General features: G+C 43.2%; 1 protein-coding gene across 1 annotated transcript in view; it reads right to left on the minus strand.

Annotated features, from left to right (window-relative positions):
• LOC136866141 (acyl-CoA Delta-9 desaturase) overlaps positions 1 to 17,839 on the minus strand; it is a 180,858-nt gene that overhangs the window by 98,854 nt on the left and 64,165 nt on the right. The window contains exon 2 of the mRNA XM_067142843.2: positions 15,157 to 15,361. Coding sequence (XP_066998944.1) covers positions 15,157 to 15,355 — 199 coding nt within the window. The 5' untranslated portion in view covers positions 15,356 to 15,361. The remainder of the gene's footprint in view (positions 1 to 15,156; positions 15,362 to 17,839) is intronic.

Genomic DNA, 17,839 nt, shown 5'->3' on the forward strand with positions numbered 1-17,839 from the left:
AATCGACTCCAAATTCATTTAAAATGTTTAGCAGGACTTCCCGGTCAATGGAGTCGTACGCTTGTTTAAAGTCCACAAAGACAGACACATACTGCTTGGACCTTAGTGTACAATATCTGATGATCGTTTTGAGATTTTGGATCTGTTCAGCTGTTGAGCGACCTTTTCTGAACCCTCCTTGGTATTCACCTATTTTATGTTCGACTTGTGCTTCCAAACGCTCCAGGATGGCAAGTGATAGAATTTTGTAAGTCACGGGTAGCAAAGATATTCCTCTGTAGTTGTTGATGTTCTTCATGGTGCCTTTTTTGTGTAATGAATTGATCAAAGCTCTTTTCCAATCTTCGGGTAGGGTCTCCTTGTTCCAAATTTCTTCTATTTGCTTTTGCAAGATATCAAGTGACTCCTCTGGGGCATATTTCCATAGTTCTGCTACTACTGAGTCTTCCCCCGGCGCTTTGTCATTCTTGAGACGGGCAATGTGGCGCTTGATTTCATCTCTGTCGGGTGGTCTGGAATCTGGGTACCTGAGTAAGGGTTCCTTGGTCTCAATGGCGCTTTGCGGTCTAGAGCAATTAAGTAAATTCTTGAAGTAATCTGCCAGAATGCTGTCGCCCATGTAGATTTGATTCCATTTCCGGCCGGATGCCCTTCCTAATGCGTGTGGGCTCCGGTGAGGCCTGGTGCAGGTCATCCGAGTTGACGCCCTGCAGATGGCCTGCGGTTCCCCGAGGGTGCGACCCCACCTAAGAGTGTCGAACATAGCACAAACACCCAGCCCCAGAGCCACTAAAATTAACCAATGTAAGTGAAAATCCGCGGCCCTTCCGGGCCAGGAATCGAACCAGGGATCCTTTGGACAAAAGACCAGTACAGACCAGTAAGTCAACCATTTAGCCATGGAGCTGGACTATGACGAGATGGTGCATTGAGACGAACACACACTTTCGTAGGGAGGACATAAAATCTAAATTGATGCACAAGTCACAGGTGGGTTCAAGACTAGACATACACTGGCGACAAATGAAATTTCAACACCAAGAATAGATTAGTTTACAGAAATAAACTTCCGACTAGGCAATTGTCTAAGTAACATATTATTTGATTATTGTTTCCAGACATGTGGCATGGTTGTACATTAACAACCACTGTGGTCGCCACATTGAATGCAAGCATGTAAACGTGCATGCACTGGGTCGTCCACGTGCCATGTGCCATTTTGGGGGATGTTGCACTTCGTCAATCAAATCAGACACGGTTAATGCTGGTATTGGACAACGCTGGACTGGATTTGTCGTTCCATAATATGCCACACGTGTTCAATGGGTGAAAATTCTGGAGATATCGCTAAACAAGGCAAGTGGTTGACACTCTGTATGTAGGGTACGTTGGACGATAACAGGAAAATGACGACGAGCATTATCCTGTTGGAAAACATCCCCTTGAATACTGCGAACGAACGGCAGCACAACCGGTTCAATCAACAGTAGGACGTACAAATCTGCTGTCAAAGTTGTTGCGATAACGACGAGAGTGCCCTTACTGTCAAAGAAAACTGCTCCCCGTACCATTACTCCTTGTGTAGGTCCAGTGTGTCGACGCTGCAGACAGCTTGGTTTCAAGTGCTCATCTGGCCTCCTTCTTACCAAACTACGGCCACGACTGGCACCAAGACAGAAAAAGCTCTCATTTAAGAACACCGCGGATCTCCACACCGCTCCAATGAGCTCTAGCTTGACACTACTGAAGTCGCAAGTGGCAGTGATTCGGAGTTAGTGGCATGAACGCTACAGGACGACCGGATCGGAACTGTCCCTCAAGTAATCGATTGTTACAGTTCGTTGGGCCACTCTGGTGCCAACTGAAGCTCTATTGGCTGCTTCAGATGCAGTACGATCCACCACAACCATGCGTTGAACACGGTGGTCTTCCCTCCCCGTAGTGGCCAATGTGTGGCCGGACCTCAGTCTTCTTGAGAAAGTGTCTTCCCGTGACCATTGTTGCCAACACCGATGCATTGTAGATATATCCCTGCCAAGCCTTTCTGCAACATCGCCGAAAGAACATCCATCTTCTCGTAGCCCTAATACACGGCCTCGTTTAAATTCAGTAACTGCTGATACTGTCTTCGTCTCATTAAATGCATGTTTGACATCTACTTCACAACGTAAATACCGGAAGACGGCTAATGTTCACGAAGTGTACATTGCGTATTTAATGTAAACATGCTTCATACTGGCGCTACTAGCACTGGTCTTCGTCGACTAGCGCCGACATTTGAATAGGCGTCAACTTTCAGACGTGCAAACATGCCTTCCGAATTTCATTTAGGCTATCTAGCAGAACACCTTGTTGTTGGGATTTCATTTTGCTTACGTGCCTAACACCACCTCAGTTAATATATTATTGGTTTTGTGTTCCTCTAACTGACTTTGCGGGTTTCGTAGTCGCAGAGGTGCTAGCATTTTGGGTGAAGTGAATAAAAAAGGTAGATAATGCTATCACTTCGGTATTTTGAAGCTATAGCTTACTTTGGAGTGAATAAAAGATAACACCTACCCCCCCTACTTCGTTTTTCCGGATCGGTAGATTTCACTTCACTTTCGATGTGAATCGGTAGGCTATGGCTAAAACTTTATTATTTTGGAGTTTGAGAGAGGGCACACTCCACTTCTTTCACTCAACAGTTTACTTCTAATGGCGATGTTTTTGCATGTACGGGACAGAAAATCATAGGTCGAAAGAAAAGCTTCGAGTAGGTTTAAGGAGCTGATGCATTTTTTAATCAAAGCATCGATTTTCTAACATCAGAATTTCTGCCAAATAGTGATATAACTCGGGGATAAGCACTAACTCCAGGAAACAGGATGGAAATACTCATATTCTTACGTAATCCTGGATTTCCAAGATTTTAGAGTGGACCACTTAACAATGTTTAGAACTGTTATTTATGTTGTGGGTTCTATTCACGAAAAGCTCATAAGTGGATTAACTTCCCCAGTACAGTGTAAGAAATGAATAATACAAAATTAATGTGGCAAATGCACTTTAATTTACCAACAGTAATAGGTGCATTAGGGGCTGCCTGGCCGAGACGGTAAAGGCGTGCTCGGTTCGCCCGGAAGGACGTCGGTACGAACCCCCGTCAGGAAGTCGTAAAATGTAAGAAATGAGATTTCCACTTCCAGAGGTGCATATGGCCCTGAGGTTTACTCAGCCTACACCAAAAACGAGTACCAGGTTAATTCCTGGGGGTAAAGGCGGCCGGGCGTAGAGCTAACCACTCTACCCCATCAAGTGACGAGGTTACGGATAGTGGAAGCCTTTACCTTCCACCCATCCAAGGGCCTTCATGGCCTGTACGGAGATGACTTTGCTTTGCTTTTTTAATAGGTGCACTAGATTTCACCCATATTGACATTTTTAAAACCGTCAATGTTCGGGGATGATTACATCAGCCGTAAGGGTTATGCCAGTATTAATGTCCAGGCAACAAGTGATGATGAAGGGAAGTTTACGAGCTTTAACACCGAGTGGTCTGGATCTGTGCAAGATTAAAAAATATGGCGGAGGAATGCTGGAGAAGACATATCTAGGTATGATGGCACAGCTAGTTTGCTGGATGGCATATTCCCCTAGCTAATCACGCCATTCAAGTCGCCTGCAGACGACATTCAAGTTCGATTTAATCCCAAACACGCGAAAGAAAGAGCAGTAATAGAAAGAGTGGTTGGTCAGATAACGTTCCCTATCTTTGGTAAATGCGTGCGAGTCTCATCAGAACGAGTACCAAAGCTAGTAGTGAGCTGTGCAGTGCTGCACAACGTTGCCAAGCACCTTAAAGGAACTAAATAATAAGAAACAAATAATACAATTGCAATACTGTGCAGGCAGGCAGTAACCAGGTATGAAGAACCATATGGTGGTCTACTTCTTGCTGTCAGCCAACATTTAATGTATTTTCATGGTTATTTTTCTGTTTATTTATTTTATTTAGTTTTATTTTATTATTTCTAGGAAAAGGAATAAAAGTAGTTATAAAATATCACTTCAACCATTCATAAACTAAAGAGTCCAAGAGTTCCTCAGTTTGTGTGGCTTTTTCAGTGCAATTTCTTTTTTTTTTTTTTTTTTGTCCGACTCGTTGGCTGAACGGTCAGCGCGTACTTGCCTTCGGTTCCGAGGGTCCCGGGTTCGATTCCCGGCCGGGTCGGGGATTTTAACCTTAATTGGTTAATTCCAATGGCACGGGGGCTGGGTTTATGTGTTGTCTTCATCATCATTTCATCCTCATCACGACGCGCAGGTCACCTACGGGTGTCGAACAAAAAGACCTGCACCTGGCGAGCCGAACCCGTCCTGGGATATCCCGGCACTAAAAGCCATACGACATTTCATTTCATTTCAGTGCAATTTTTGAAGCGTTTTGAATTCTTTTTTCACTTTCTCTATCTGAATTTCCTGTGGTTCGAATTGCTGCAGCAAAACTAGTTTCTACAACTGAGCAGTAGATAGTTCCCGTGTCTCTTACCTTTCGTGCGGTCTTGTAGGAGGGGGAGAATTTTGCTGTTTGGTACCCTGAAAAGGTGTACAAGGGTTATTTGAAGATGTTGGAGAGTTGCTACGCTGGTCATTGTCACAGGCAGAGCTGTTGTGTTCAGTTAGTTTTGATACCCCTACTGAACAACTTCCGGACACTTTGGTGAAAATTGATTTTTTTTTTTTTTTTTGCTTCGTCCGATATTGATAACAACAGCTTTTCCCAGTCTTTTAACTTTGTTGTTGTTCCCCGTCGTATTTCTCTCCGGTTTCTATTTGATTTTTGTTTACGTGTTTTAAAGCATTTTATTTATATGGGACTGGGTCACTTCCATCCCGGTAATTTGAGAATATGTGCTACGTAGGCCTTCTCAAGCTTTCTTTCTTTCTTCAATGAAAACGTTTGACACTCGAGACTTTTAAACAGCATGGATATTCTGCAAGTAATTTAACAGATGAATAAATCTCTATCCGCAATTTTCTTTTCAACATCTCGTTCATCTTCACTTGACAACATGGTGAAATGCTGAAAAAATATGATAGAAAAACTGCTACAATGATTGAAATATACAAGTAGACAGAACGACATTACCAACAACTATGTATTCTAATGTGCCTCTGTATGCCTATTGCCGAACATGGCGGGAGTGCGGGACCGCGAAACAGATTGTGACGTAACTACTCGTAGTTATATCTCCTATTTTTTCGGTTAGCATCGGGGTATTATTATTATTATTATTATTATTATTATTATTATTATTATTATTATTATTATTATTATTATTATTATTTCTTTTCCTTAAATTGTACATGTACAATTTACGGGTGGTAGATGGAGAAAGGGCAAGCCCCACATACACGGAAGTGCCTCCATCTCCACATGTGTACACAAACTCTACTGAATATTTACATACAAACTTATGTAGACAATTTTAAATTTACATATTTACACTACAAACACTGTACGCTTAGAATAATAATTATCTTGATTTATCCTGAAAATATTAGAGTAAGAACACCCAGCCATTTATACTCTCAGATATAACTACCTAATTTTAGCATTTGTTTATTCGCTTGGATTTGACTTAAAGCTAGCACTACACGTAGATTCTACTGAATAGTTACTACGTTTTACTCACTTCACCCAATCGCGCAAGAGTTCTTTGACGTGCTCGTAAATCTACCGACACGAGCTGCCGTATTTCAGCACCTTCAAATACCACCGGGCTGAGCCAGGATCGAATCCAGCAATTTGGGCTCAGACGGGCGGCGTTCTGTATACAGTCTGAGCCACTCAGCAGGCATTATTAGTATTAGATGTGATTAGGGCAGCAGTAATTTAGACAGTCATCAGACAATCAATGTTCTAATCCCTATGAACCATAGGGTAGAATTTTCACTTAGAAAATCACCTGGTATCAGGCAGGATATTCAGCTTTAATCTCCCAGCCAAAACGCAAAATGATCCCAGCTGGCTTCTGCGACTCCAGATATAACTTGGATAACCTAAAATATTATTCACATTGCCTCCATGGCTCAGAGGTAGCGCGTCGGGCACTCACCACTGGGTTCCGTGGTTCAAATTCCGGTCACTCCATGTGAAATGTGTGCTGGACAATGCGGAGGCGGGACACGTTTTTCTCCGGAAACTCCGGTTTTACATGTCACCTTTCATTCCAGCAACACTCTACAATATCATTTCATCTGTTATTCATTAATCATTACCCCAGAGGAGTGCTACAGGCTTCGGAAGCCGGCACAATTCCTATTCTCGCCGCTAAATTGGGAATTCATTCCATTCCTGTCCCGGTCGAATGACTGGAAACAGACTGAGGGGTTTCGATATTATTATTATTATTGTTATTATTAAAACCATTTCGTGGTAATCTGTGGTAAAGGAAGTTAAACACTAAGAAGAAGATTAAGTTTTCATGGAAATATGTACATTTTTAGTGCGACGATTTACATATTGACACTATAAACGCTGTGCAGATCTGAGAAATATAACTTCTGCCATCACAACAATACCGGTTGTTGCATAATGATTGACTAAGTTGGAGCTATGGTGACACAAGCCTATGTGGCAATGAACCTTGTTATGTAACACTCCGCCTAACTAATGGCGGAAGGAATGCGATATGCCGAATAGATCGGGTAAAAGCGTACCAGTTACTTGGGAAGAAGACCGTCAGCCAGAACACGACTGGTTTGGTGGGAAGAATTTAAGTCTTGAGTAAGTTCATTAGAATTATGAGAAAGCTGGAAGGAGGGACAAGGAAAAGTCTTCTCAAATTGTAGGATGAACGAACCAGAGGAAGGAAAATCTGACGGGCTCCTGTTATGGTTTGACTGCTGATGTATAGAAGTGAATAATAAAACAAAGAAAGTGTTCGGAAATTCGCAGAAAGGTAATTGGATTGGTATTTCACTGCGTATAGTTGAAGTTTAAATCCTAATCTGGCACTCGTTATTCGGTAAGTATGAAGTTGAAAATAGTCTTTTTTTTTTTTTTTTTTTTTACTGGCAGGCTGAGCTGCGCAATGCGTTAGGCGCTCAGATTCTCTGCTGATGTCGGACCGAATAGCTCAGACGGTAGAACGTGGGCTTTCTGAAGCCAAGTTCAATTCCAGCTCAGTTCGGTGGAATTTCAAAGTTCTCAAATACGCCAGCCTCTTGTTGGTAGATTTACTGGCATATAAACGAACTTTATCGGGACAAAATTCTGGTACTTCGGCGTCTCCGAAAACAGTAAAAGCATGACGAATAGAATACCTAGTGAGATCACTCACCGAGTTCAAGCGCGCTCCCACAGAGCGGCGCTAGTGGAGCCAATCCCCAACGCTACACGGCCAGCTGTTTTAGTGGATACGCAAATAAATAAATACAACACCCAATTGTTTAGACTTATGAATAATATGTCAGTGAGTTGTCAATAATATTCTCAGTCACTGCGATGAAATATCTTTGGACTTCAATAAAAGAACACACGAAATAAAATGAAACGTTGCGAAAAGCGAAAGCCGTATTGTGTTTTACATACTTAAAAATTGACTTTCTAAACAGAGCACATAAAACATTAAACATTCTGTGTTCTTAATCTGCCCCTGTAGGATATTAATCCTAGCTTCGGCTGTGGAAAGATATTTAGCTGGCGTTAAATTACGAGTTGCGTTCTTTAGTCGCCTTTTGAGAGACACCATTGGCTTTTGGGCATCGGTAAGAGAACTAGACTGGCCGTGAATTTGACTACAACTAGGCTGATCTTGAACCTTACCGCTCACTGTGGCCATCACTGCTTCACTCACTTCGTGATTCTTCTTCCTTATCCTCTGGATACTGTCTTCATTCCTTTTCGTACTGGGTGCCTTTCGCTGTTTTACATCGGTCGATAGGTATTTTGGTAAATTTGGATAAATACCAGGCACGGCTCCTGGTTTTAATTTCAATTTCATACGAGGAAGTTTAGCGTTCACAACGAAACAGTCCGCCTTATAATTAAAACTGCCGGAAATTTCAGGTCACATATTCTGCTTTTGGCCGACAATTGCTTATCATTTCAAGTCTCGTCCACTTCGTAAAGAGATTTTTTGGTGGTGTAAAAAATCGGCTACCATTAGGCTTCCTTCCATAAGCCGATTTACAACCAGGAACGAAACGGTTCGAACTTTTCTCGAAATAATAGAAAAGTAATTGATTGCATACACAAAGCACTGCACATATATTAATGCAGACTTTCGGAAAATATCACAACAAATTTCCTCGATAGGCTTTAAAATTGTTACCATGACTTTACGCACGCACGCTACTACCTTCGTCGACATTGGCGACTGCAGCGCCAAAAACTGGCGAGGCCACCAACAACAGTTTTGAGAGAGCGGAGTGATCACACTAGGTATTATATTCGTCACGGTAAAAGTAATAAGTGGGACGTAAAAGAATACGCACAGTATTACACTTACAAACCACTGCTTCAACAGTTCAGCAATATAACTTTACTAGCATGTGAACGTAATCACAATGTGTCATTACTTGGCTGAATGGTTAGTGTACTAGCCTTAGTTTCAGAGATCTCTGGCTCGATTCCCGGCCGGGCCGAGGATTTTAACTACATGTAGATAATTCCTGTAGCTCGAGTACTGGGTGTTATGTTCGTCTTAATACACGTACAGGTATCTTCATTTACATGCAACACAACACGCTACCAAGCACCACAAAGGTACGAGTCATATAGCTATTAGCTTGCATTCTGGAGGTAGTGGGTTCGAACCCCACTATCGGTAGCCTTAAAGATGTTTTTCATTGGTCTTCCATTCTCATTCCGGGCAAATGCTGGGGCAGTACCTTAATTAAGACCACGGTCGCTTCCGTCCCACTGCTAGCCCTTTCCTATCCCAACTTCGCTAAAAGACCTATCTACGTCAGTGCGACATAAAAAAAGAAACACGCTGTAGCGAATATGTCCCTCCACATGGGCCGATGGCCGAGATGTTAGGGCCCTTAAAACAACGATCATCATCATCAGGAAGGGCACCCTGACGTAAAACTATATCTACATCAATTTCCAACCCCAATAAATTCGGGGATATGCCGTGGAGAAGGAGTCATGATTTGCCATTCAGGGTAATAAGCCCTTTGACAGTAGGAAATCCTTCTATGTACTTACAAGCAAAATGAAGCAGAGATTTAAACTGAAAAATAATATTGTTGAATTTAACAGTACCGTCTCTGGGAATATGAAGTATAAATTCTGTGTATCAGGTCCCTATCGCCAGTTGCAAGAGAGAAAACTGTATCTACGGGAAGGCTAATTAAGATCCAAGATCTTGCATCACTTCAGAAAGAGACTAGCTTAAAATAATACATTGGAGTTACTGGACCGTCAACAGAATTTTTTTAAAGAAATGATTCCAAGATTTGCCACAGCTGATATCCACTTATGACATTATCGTCAGACCTAGGAATAAGCTTGTAGTTTTACGTGGCTATTGATGTAGTGGTCATAGCCATGGTACCACCTATTTTAAGTGGAATCTGAACCTCAGGGAGATGAATTTTCATTTCGACTACCTAAAATGCGTTGACTGGGATTCGAACCGCAGCCACCTTGGTGACAAGCTAGTGACGATGGCACTAGGCTATCATTTCGCCCCTCCCCCTTTTCATCACAAAATTTTCTGAAAGGTTTGAAAATATCCCACATTATTTGCAACGTACAGTTTGCAAGAATGTATTTATATGTGCCTTTGACAAATGTATCCTAAAATGCGTAAACGCGCAGGAAGGATGTTTTCTATATTCGGATCAACATACGTTTGCAAATAGTGTAATTGTTTTAGCCTTAAATACTGCAATGTCCGAGTTACGAAGGTCACTCAGTGACTGTAAACTATGGTATTATGTTATGTTGTCAGTGTCAAAACCAGCGATCCCAGAAGTGCTGAAGAAAGTTTTTTGTCCGCTCCTTGCTTGAATTGTCAGCATACTGGCCTTCGGTTCACAGGGCCCCGGATTCGATGTCCGGCTGAGGCAGGGATTTTAACTGCGCATAATTAATTCCTTTGGCTCGGGGACTGGGTGTTTGTGTTCGTCTTTCAATAGTTCTCTTCATCTACATACCACACACCTCAATTCTGACCACCATAGAAATACGCATTAGCGACTCCACATAGGTTTGGTGTCAGGTACAACATCCAGCCGTAAAACTGGGCCAGTCTATAGCAAGTGCTGACCTCAATAAAATTGGGAAAAGGTCAGGAAGAAGAATAGGAAGAAGGTGTAGTTTGCTTCGCTGAATTATACAAAAATGCTGGAAGGCCTTTTTTTTTTTTGCTAGTGGCTTTACGTCGCACCGACGCAGATAGGTCTTATGGCGACGATGGGATAGAAAAGGGCTAGGAGTTGGAAGGAAGCGGCCGTAGCCTTAATTAAGGTACAGCCTTGCCTGGTGTGAAAATGGGAAACCACGGAAAACCATCTTCAGGGCTGCCGACAGTGGGATTCGAACCCACTATCTCCCGGATGCAAGCTCACAGCTGCGCGCCCCTAACGGCATGGCTAACTCGCCCGGTAAACTGGAAGGCTGTTTTCCATTCCCTCTACAGTGGTGACACCAAATGAACTGTCGCTTGGACGATGAGTAGTAATCTACTGTGCAAGGCGCGCAAAATCTGGACACCTCAGTCCTATACGAGGTGGTAAAGGCGTGCTCCTTTCACCCGGAAATCGAGTAAGTTGGTTGCGTAGTACAGGCCGCGTAGCTGTGAACTTGCAATCGGGAGATGATGAGCTCGAACCCTGACATCAGTAAGAGTGGGCGTGGTTTTCACACTAGGCAGAGGCTGGGCCTGTACCTTAATTAAGGCTACGGCGACAGCCACGGCCACTTCCTTCCCAGTTGCAAGCTCACAGCTGCGCGCCCCTAGCCGCACGGCTAACTCGCCCGGTAAACTGGAAGGTTATCTTTCATCCCTAGACCTTTCCTGTCCCGTCATCGCCAAAAACCTAATCTGAGTTCCAGTGCAAACCAATAGGAAAAAGAAACTAGGGAAGTGCCTTCGTCGTTAGCATACATCCTTCGTACTCTATACTGCATGAACTGGATGACTGCAGCCTCAGAGGAGAAATAATGACTAGCATGAGACCCAGTCAGAAAAAATACAGGTTACAAGAAAGATGGTCAGCCATTTAGTTACTTAGCAAATTCAAATGTTTTGACCAGGACATGTAAATGTAGGTTGATACCCAGCGGCTATTCTCGAGAATAACAGCAAGGAAATTAGACAGCACATTCGCTCCAGGGACCCGACATCCAAATCTCCCGATGCGGGACACATGACCTGGTTAAGATTCTGTTCGGCAACAAGGTTTCTCAGTATCCGGGTTATAGATTAGATCAGAGCGACTCTTGCGAGCCAATCGCGGGTTTGAGATATGCAGTGGCCATGAAACCCATTAACGATGATATAAACTTGTACCATGTACTTCTTCTTTCGCCTACACCCACAGATAAGCCCCTCACACACCGGTGCATGCAGCTCACCGGGAAATGCAGGTACAGAACTGGCGAACCGAATACGTCCTCGGACACTCCCGGCACTAGAAACCATACATACATTTAAAAAAAAGGTTGAATCAATAAGGACCTATCAAGAATGCAGGTCTTCTAATTGTTGCAATAATTTATTTAAGTTATATACTAGAAAATTGCCTTCTGTCCGACTCGTTGGCTGAATGGCCTTCGGTTCAGAGGGTACCGGGTTCGATTCTCGGCAGGGTCGGGAATTTTAATCGCTTCTGATTAATACTTCTGCCTCAGGGACTGGGTGTATGTGTCCGTCCCAACACTCTCCTCTTCATATTCAGTCAACATACCAGACCACAGAAACACGCAATAGTGATTACATCCCTCCATATAGGGTTGGCGTCAGAAAGGGCATTTGGCCGTAAAACAGGGCCAAATCCACACATGCGATGCAGTTCGCACCCGCGACCCCACAGGTGTGGGAAAAAGCGGTAGAAAAAGGAGAAGAAGAAGAAGAAGACGACTAGTAAATCGCCTTCTACTGGTTCCTTGAGCGATAATTAATTTCAACTGCCGTAACATGTAGCCCTGCAAGTTCAGATCTTAATTAATGAAGGAGACGTATTTCCTAGATAAAGATTCCGAAAATTGCTGGTGGAGATCATAGAGCTTATAAGCAAGTAAGCTTGTAGTTTTACATGACTGTTGCTTTCGTGACCATAACCACCGGACACCTAGTTTAATGTGGAACATGGACGTGACTTTTCATTTGAAAGCTGGGATTTGAATCACGGCCACCTTGCTGAGAAGCCAGTTACTATGACGCAGTTCGTTAGTCGTAACATCTGCTCTCAAGATAGTGGGTTCGGTTCTGCCGGATGTTGGTGGCATTTGAAGGTATTTAAATGTGATAACTCCATCTCGCTGGCTTCCAAAACGTTAAAGAACTCCTGCAGAACAAATATCTGTCACCCTGGTGTCTCTTAAACAATATAGTGATTAAGGGTACTGTATGTTAAATAAATTATATTAATCGAAACAGACTTTCAACGTATTAGGTCATGTTACGTACATGTAGTACGTGTTGAAGAGGTTGTGGGTTCGGATCCCACTGGTGTCCGGCTGGCCATTTTTGTTCTGTACTTAACATCTCTTCAACACGTACTACATGTACGTAACACGACCCAATACGTTGAAAGTCTGTTTCGATTACAATGCGGTCGTAAAAATTCAATATTCAAATTATATTAACATTTACAGGTGACTCAGCTAAGTTGTCCACCTCGAATATCTTCTGATTCGTTAACGATATACAGTAGACATTCTGTTTTCAAATTCCTGTCGATCACATACGTAATTACAGAAAAACCGGCAACAACATTGTTTTCTTTTAAATATGACTATACTATTTTCACCAATAGAACAATTAAAAATCGAGCGACAAATTCAGTGATGTGCTTATTTTGCTAATATAACGGTACTTTTGGAGTTAATAAAGGGTTTCAAATGTGTAGGCAATCAACAGGAAAAGATGCCCCACCCGCCGGAGTGGGAAGGAAGTGACCGTGGCCTTACTTAAGGTATAGCCCCGGCATTTGCCTCGTGTGGAAATGGGAAACCACGGAAAACCATCTTCAGGGCTGCCAACAGTGGAGGTTCGAACCCACTATCTCCCGGATGCAAGCTCACAGCTGCGCGCCCCTAACCGCACGGCCAGATAGCCCGGTTGCCTGACTCGCGCCGTGTTCATAAACACATATACCTCTCCATTACCTCGAGGGGGGCGGGAGAAAAAACAGTATGATGTAGGCCTACAGCATTTCGGAGTTACAAAGCTTTCGTTTCATTACCGTTGAATTAGAAAAAGAGCTGATAACACAGTGAAACTGCAATAATTTAAGTGCTTTATTGTCCTTCTCATGAGTACAATGTAAATGAAATGAAATCAACAACTTGAAAATCCAATGAATGACATGATCATTGGAAAGAATGGATGCAAATTTGACGGACAACATTACTGTTGGGCACTTTGGCCCTCCTTAAAGTCAGCATGTAAGATCGATGTACGTTAGAAACAGGCAGTGGTCGAGTTGAAATAATAAGTGCTGTACATAACTAGCTCATTTAGTTTCTTGTGAGCGACTCTCCTAATTTTATTCTTACGAACGTGGCTGACCATCAAATATTGTGACAAGCACAATACCATCAGAATATGCTATGCATGTAATACGTTCGGTATATTTGGGAACAAAACTTGACAGCCTCAGCCACTTGCCTTGATGTCGGGCGCGTAGTTCTCGGGCTTGACTTGCGGCGGAAGCGAGCTGGAAGCCTACTGTCAATCACACTCTGCACCCTGCTGAGTGAACGAGTTCTAAGTGATCCTTGTTTGGTGTGGAGAGGTTGCCAAGCCACTTTCTTCCACACTCTCTTCAGTCTTTATCCTATCTTCGTGTCGAGTGCAGTAGACGATTTGGCAACTCGGGCTACAGTTGACCTAATGAATCCTATAACCCACTGGGCTGCCGCCGGTGTGAGAGGAGGTCATCACGTTTTGTCCCCAAGTAGGTAAGGTAAGGGTTATTCTACCCGAAGGCAGGTTCCGAACCTCCGCAGAGGTGTTCCTGAGCCGGAGTTTACGTGCGGTAGGGTGGCCAGTTCCTTTCCGCTCATCCATTCCCTTAACCCCCACCAACAGCGCGTGGCAACCCATCCAACTCCTGACCACGCCCAATGTTGCTTAACTTCGGAGATCCCACGGGATCCGGTGTTTCAACACGGCTACGGCCGTTGGTTTGTCCCCAAGTAGATGTGTGTTTATTAACAAAGCGTGAGTCATGCAGGAAAACAATACACTGGACATCATAGCGAGTGGCTCATTGTTTTCTCTCTATTACCCGCACATTTGAAACCCTTCAGCACCTCCAAAAGTACTCGTCTGATTTGCAAAGTACGCTCATCACTGAATTTTTTGTTTGATTCTTAATTGTCTCATTGGGTGAAATTAGTATAGTCCTGTTTAAAATAACACGTTAGTATCTGTTTCTCGGTAATTGCGTATGTGATCGAGAGGAATAAGACAGTATTTTATGAGTCCCCTAATACAATTTAAGAATCTGAAAACAGAATGTCTATCCCTTTAACGGATCATAAGATACTTGAAGTGAACAACTTAGCTGAATCACTCTATCATAAACTAAATACTTTGCACTCATATTCCAACCAATCAAAAACACTTTGTAAATTACCCGCCTAGTCATCTGAATATCATACACAGAAGTGTTCATTCCAAACAATGCAATCCAATTCTAAACATAATCTACTCTTTGAACCCCTAGATACTTCCACTTACAATTAAAGACATTTGAAAGTTTGACAACATATGGGGGGTGATATATTATAGTACATTGCATTGTAGAAAAATCGTAAATAAGCAATGAAAATATTACAGAAAAGAAATTACCTAAACCTTCTTCGTATTAAAAATCAAACATGACGTGAATACATTGACTCATGCTGCGTGAACGGCTTGCCAGAATCTTAAATAGAAAGTGACAATTGAACTTCAGAAATATTGTGTTATGTTAGAAACTTACTGTATATCCAGGTAACTACACGTCCATAAAATGCAAGCAGGAAGAGTCCATAAACCGCAGCTATATGGAGCAACAGAAAGCCGATTGCATTAAACCAGACAATCTCCCTCTTGTATGGTTCTTTGGTCTTCTCTTCTTCTTTGATTTCCTCCACTTTCTCCTGTAGCGTGATGCATTGTGTCTGCGCTATGGTCACCATCGTAGTCTAAAAGTAAATGAGACTGTGCTTAAGTTGAGAAGTAATTGCAGAAATATACATGCTCATACTTGTTAATAGAATAGTTTTTAAATCGTACCTCACCTCAAACACAACATGAACAGATACAAACAGGTGAATAAAGACTAAACAAATGTTCTTATTACAGGATGTAATAATAAGGTGCAGTCAAACTATTTTTTTTTTTTTTTTTGCAAGTTGCTTTACGTAGCACCGACACAGAGAGGTCTTATGGCGACGATGGGACAGGAAAGGGCTAGGAATGGGAAGGAAGCGGCCGTGGCCTTAATTAGGGTACAGCCCCAGCATTCGCCTGGTGTGAAAATGGGAAACCACGGAAAACCATCTTCAGGGCTACCGACAGTGGGGTTCGAACCCACCATCTCGCGAATACTGGATATTGGCCGCACTTAAGAAAAAAAATGTTAATTGGACTTGGTTCGGAAAGGCTCTTATTTCCATGTTAGAACAGTTTCTGCCGGGCTGAGTGGCTCAGACGGTTAAGGCGCTGGCCTTCTAACCCCAACTTGGCAGGTTCGATCCTGGCTCAGTCCGGTGGTATTTGAAGGTGCTCAAATACGACAGCCTCGTGTCGGTAGATTTACTGGCACATAAAAGAACTCCTGTGGGACTAAATTCTGGCACCTCGGCGTGTCCGAAGACCGTAAAAGTAGTTAGTGGGACGTAAAGCAAATAACATTAATTATTAGAACATTTTCTACAACTCTACATAGTACATTAATCGTAGGAAACACACAGGAACAGGTCGTACCAGCATAACACAGGAAACTCTTTCTTATCTGACATTTTCAAAAGCTCCGTAAGCGTTGATACATTCATGAACCCGCCCCCAGTGCGTCCAGAATTCTTCTTCTTCATCTGTTTACTCTCCAGGGTCGGTTTTACCTCGGACTCAGCGAGGGATCCAACCTCTACCGCCTCAAGAGCAGTGTCCTGGAGCTTCAGAATCTAGGTTGGGGGATACAACTGGAGAGGATGACCAGTACCTCACCCAGGCGGCCTCACCTGCTATGCCGAACAGGGGCCTGGTGGAGGGATGGGAAGTTTGGAGGGATAGACAAGGAAGAGGGAAGGAAGCGGCCGTGGCCTTAAGTTAGGTACCATCCCAGCATTTGCCTGGAAGAGAAGTGGGGAAACCACGGAAAACCACTTCCAGGATGGCTGAGGAGGGAATTGAACACCCCTCTACTCAGTTGACCTCCCGAGGCTGAGTGGGCCCCGTACCAGCCCTCGTACCACTTTTCAAATTTCGTTGCAGAGCCGGGAATCGAACCCGGGCCTCTGGTGGTTGCACCTAAACACACTAATCACTACACCACAGAGGAGGACGCGTCCGGAATTAAGTGAACATTTAATGTAAGAGTACATTTTCATCTTCTCCTTCTGCCGCTCTTCCCCACACCTGGGTGGGGTCGCAGGTGCGAACTATGTCTCACATGAGGACTTGGCTTTGTCTTACGGCCGGATGCTCTACCTGACGGCAACCCTAGTCGAGATATATGTTCGTTATTGCGTGTTTCGTGTCATTTCGTAGTGTAATGTAATTTAAGTGTATGTAGAGGAGAACATTGCGACGAACACGAACATCCAGTCCTCAGGACAGAAGAATTAACCATTCATGATTACAATCCCCGGCCCCGCCAGGAATCGAACCCGAGCCCTCTGAACTGAAGGTAACGATGCTGATCATTCAGTTAGGGAGTCGGACTTAGCACATCTCCCTATCACTTATAATTGTTATATCGCCAAGGCCCTGGTATATAATTAAAATCGCTTGGCGGCAGAGTTTGTTGTGAAACGGTTTCGTTATTAATGTGGAGAGCTCAACTGGAATGGAAATGAAGGAATTGTTATTGTTAGTTAAGGTTGTGTAAACGTGGCAGGCGAATAGCCTGTATCTTGACAGACTTATGAATATGAATCAGGCACGAGCAGATGACAACTTTGTTTCCTAATTTTACATACAGACTGCGGCACTCTGATATTCACCGTAGCTTTCTTATCATTTATTCACTTCTCTATCACGTTATTTTTGAGCACAGTCTAATATTACGATAAACGTTGGCTGTTGGCGCATAATTTTTGAGGTAAAGACCGACGAGGTTAGCAGCCAGATGGCGTATACAGTTTATATAACGTGTAATTATTTGTAAATAATCAAAATTTTTCTGTTGTCCATTCTGACATAGAGAGAGTACATTTTTTTTTTTTTTTTTTGCTATTTGCTTTAATTCGCACCGACACAGATAGGTCTTATGGCGACGATGGGACAGGAAACGGCTAGGAGTGGGAAGGAAGCGGCCGTGGCCTTAATTAAGGTACAGCCCCAGCATTTGCCTGGTGTGAAAATGGGGAAACCACTGAAAAACATTTTCAGGGCTGCCGACAGTGGGGTTCGAACCTACTATCTCTCGAATACTGGATACTGGCCGCACTTAAGCGACT

The sequence above is a fragment of the Anabrus simplex genome, chromosome 3 (assembly GCF_040414725.1).
Source record: "Anabrus simplex isolate iqAnaSimp1 chromosome 3, ASM4041472v1, whole genome shotgun sequence".
Taxonomy (NCBI): domain Eukaryota; kingdom Metazoa; phylum Arthropoda; class Insecta; order Orthoptera; family Tettigoniidae; genus Anabrus; species Anabrus simplex.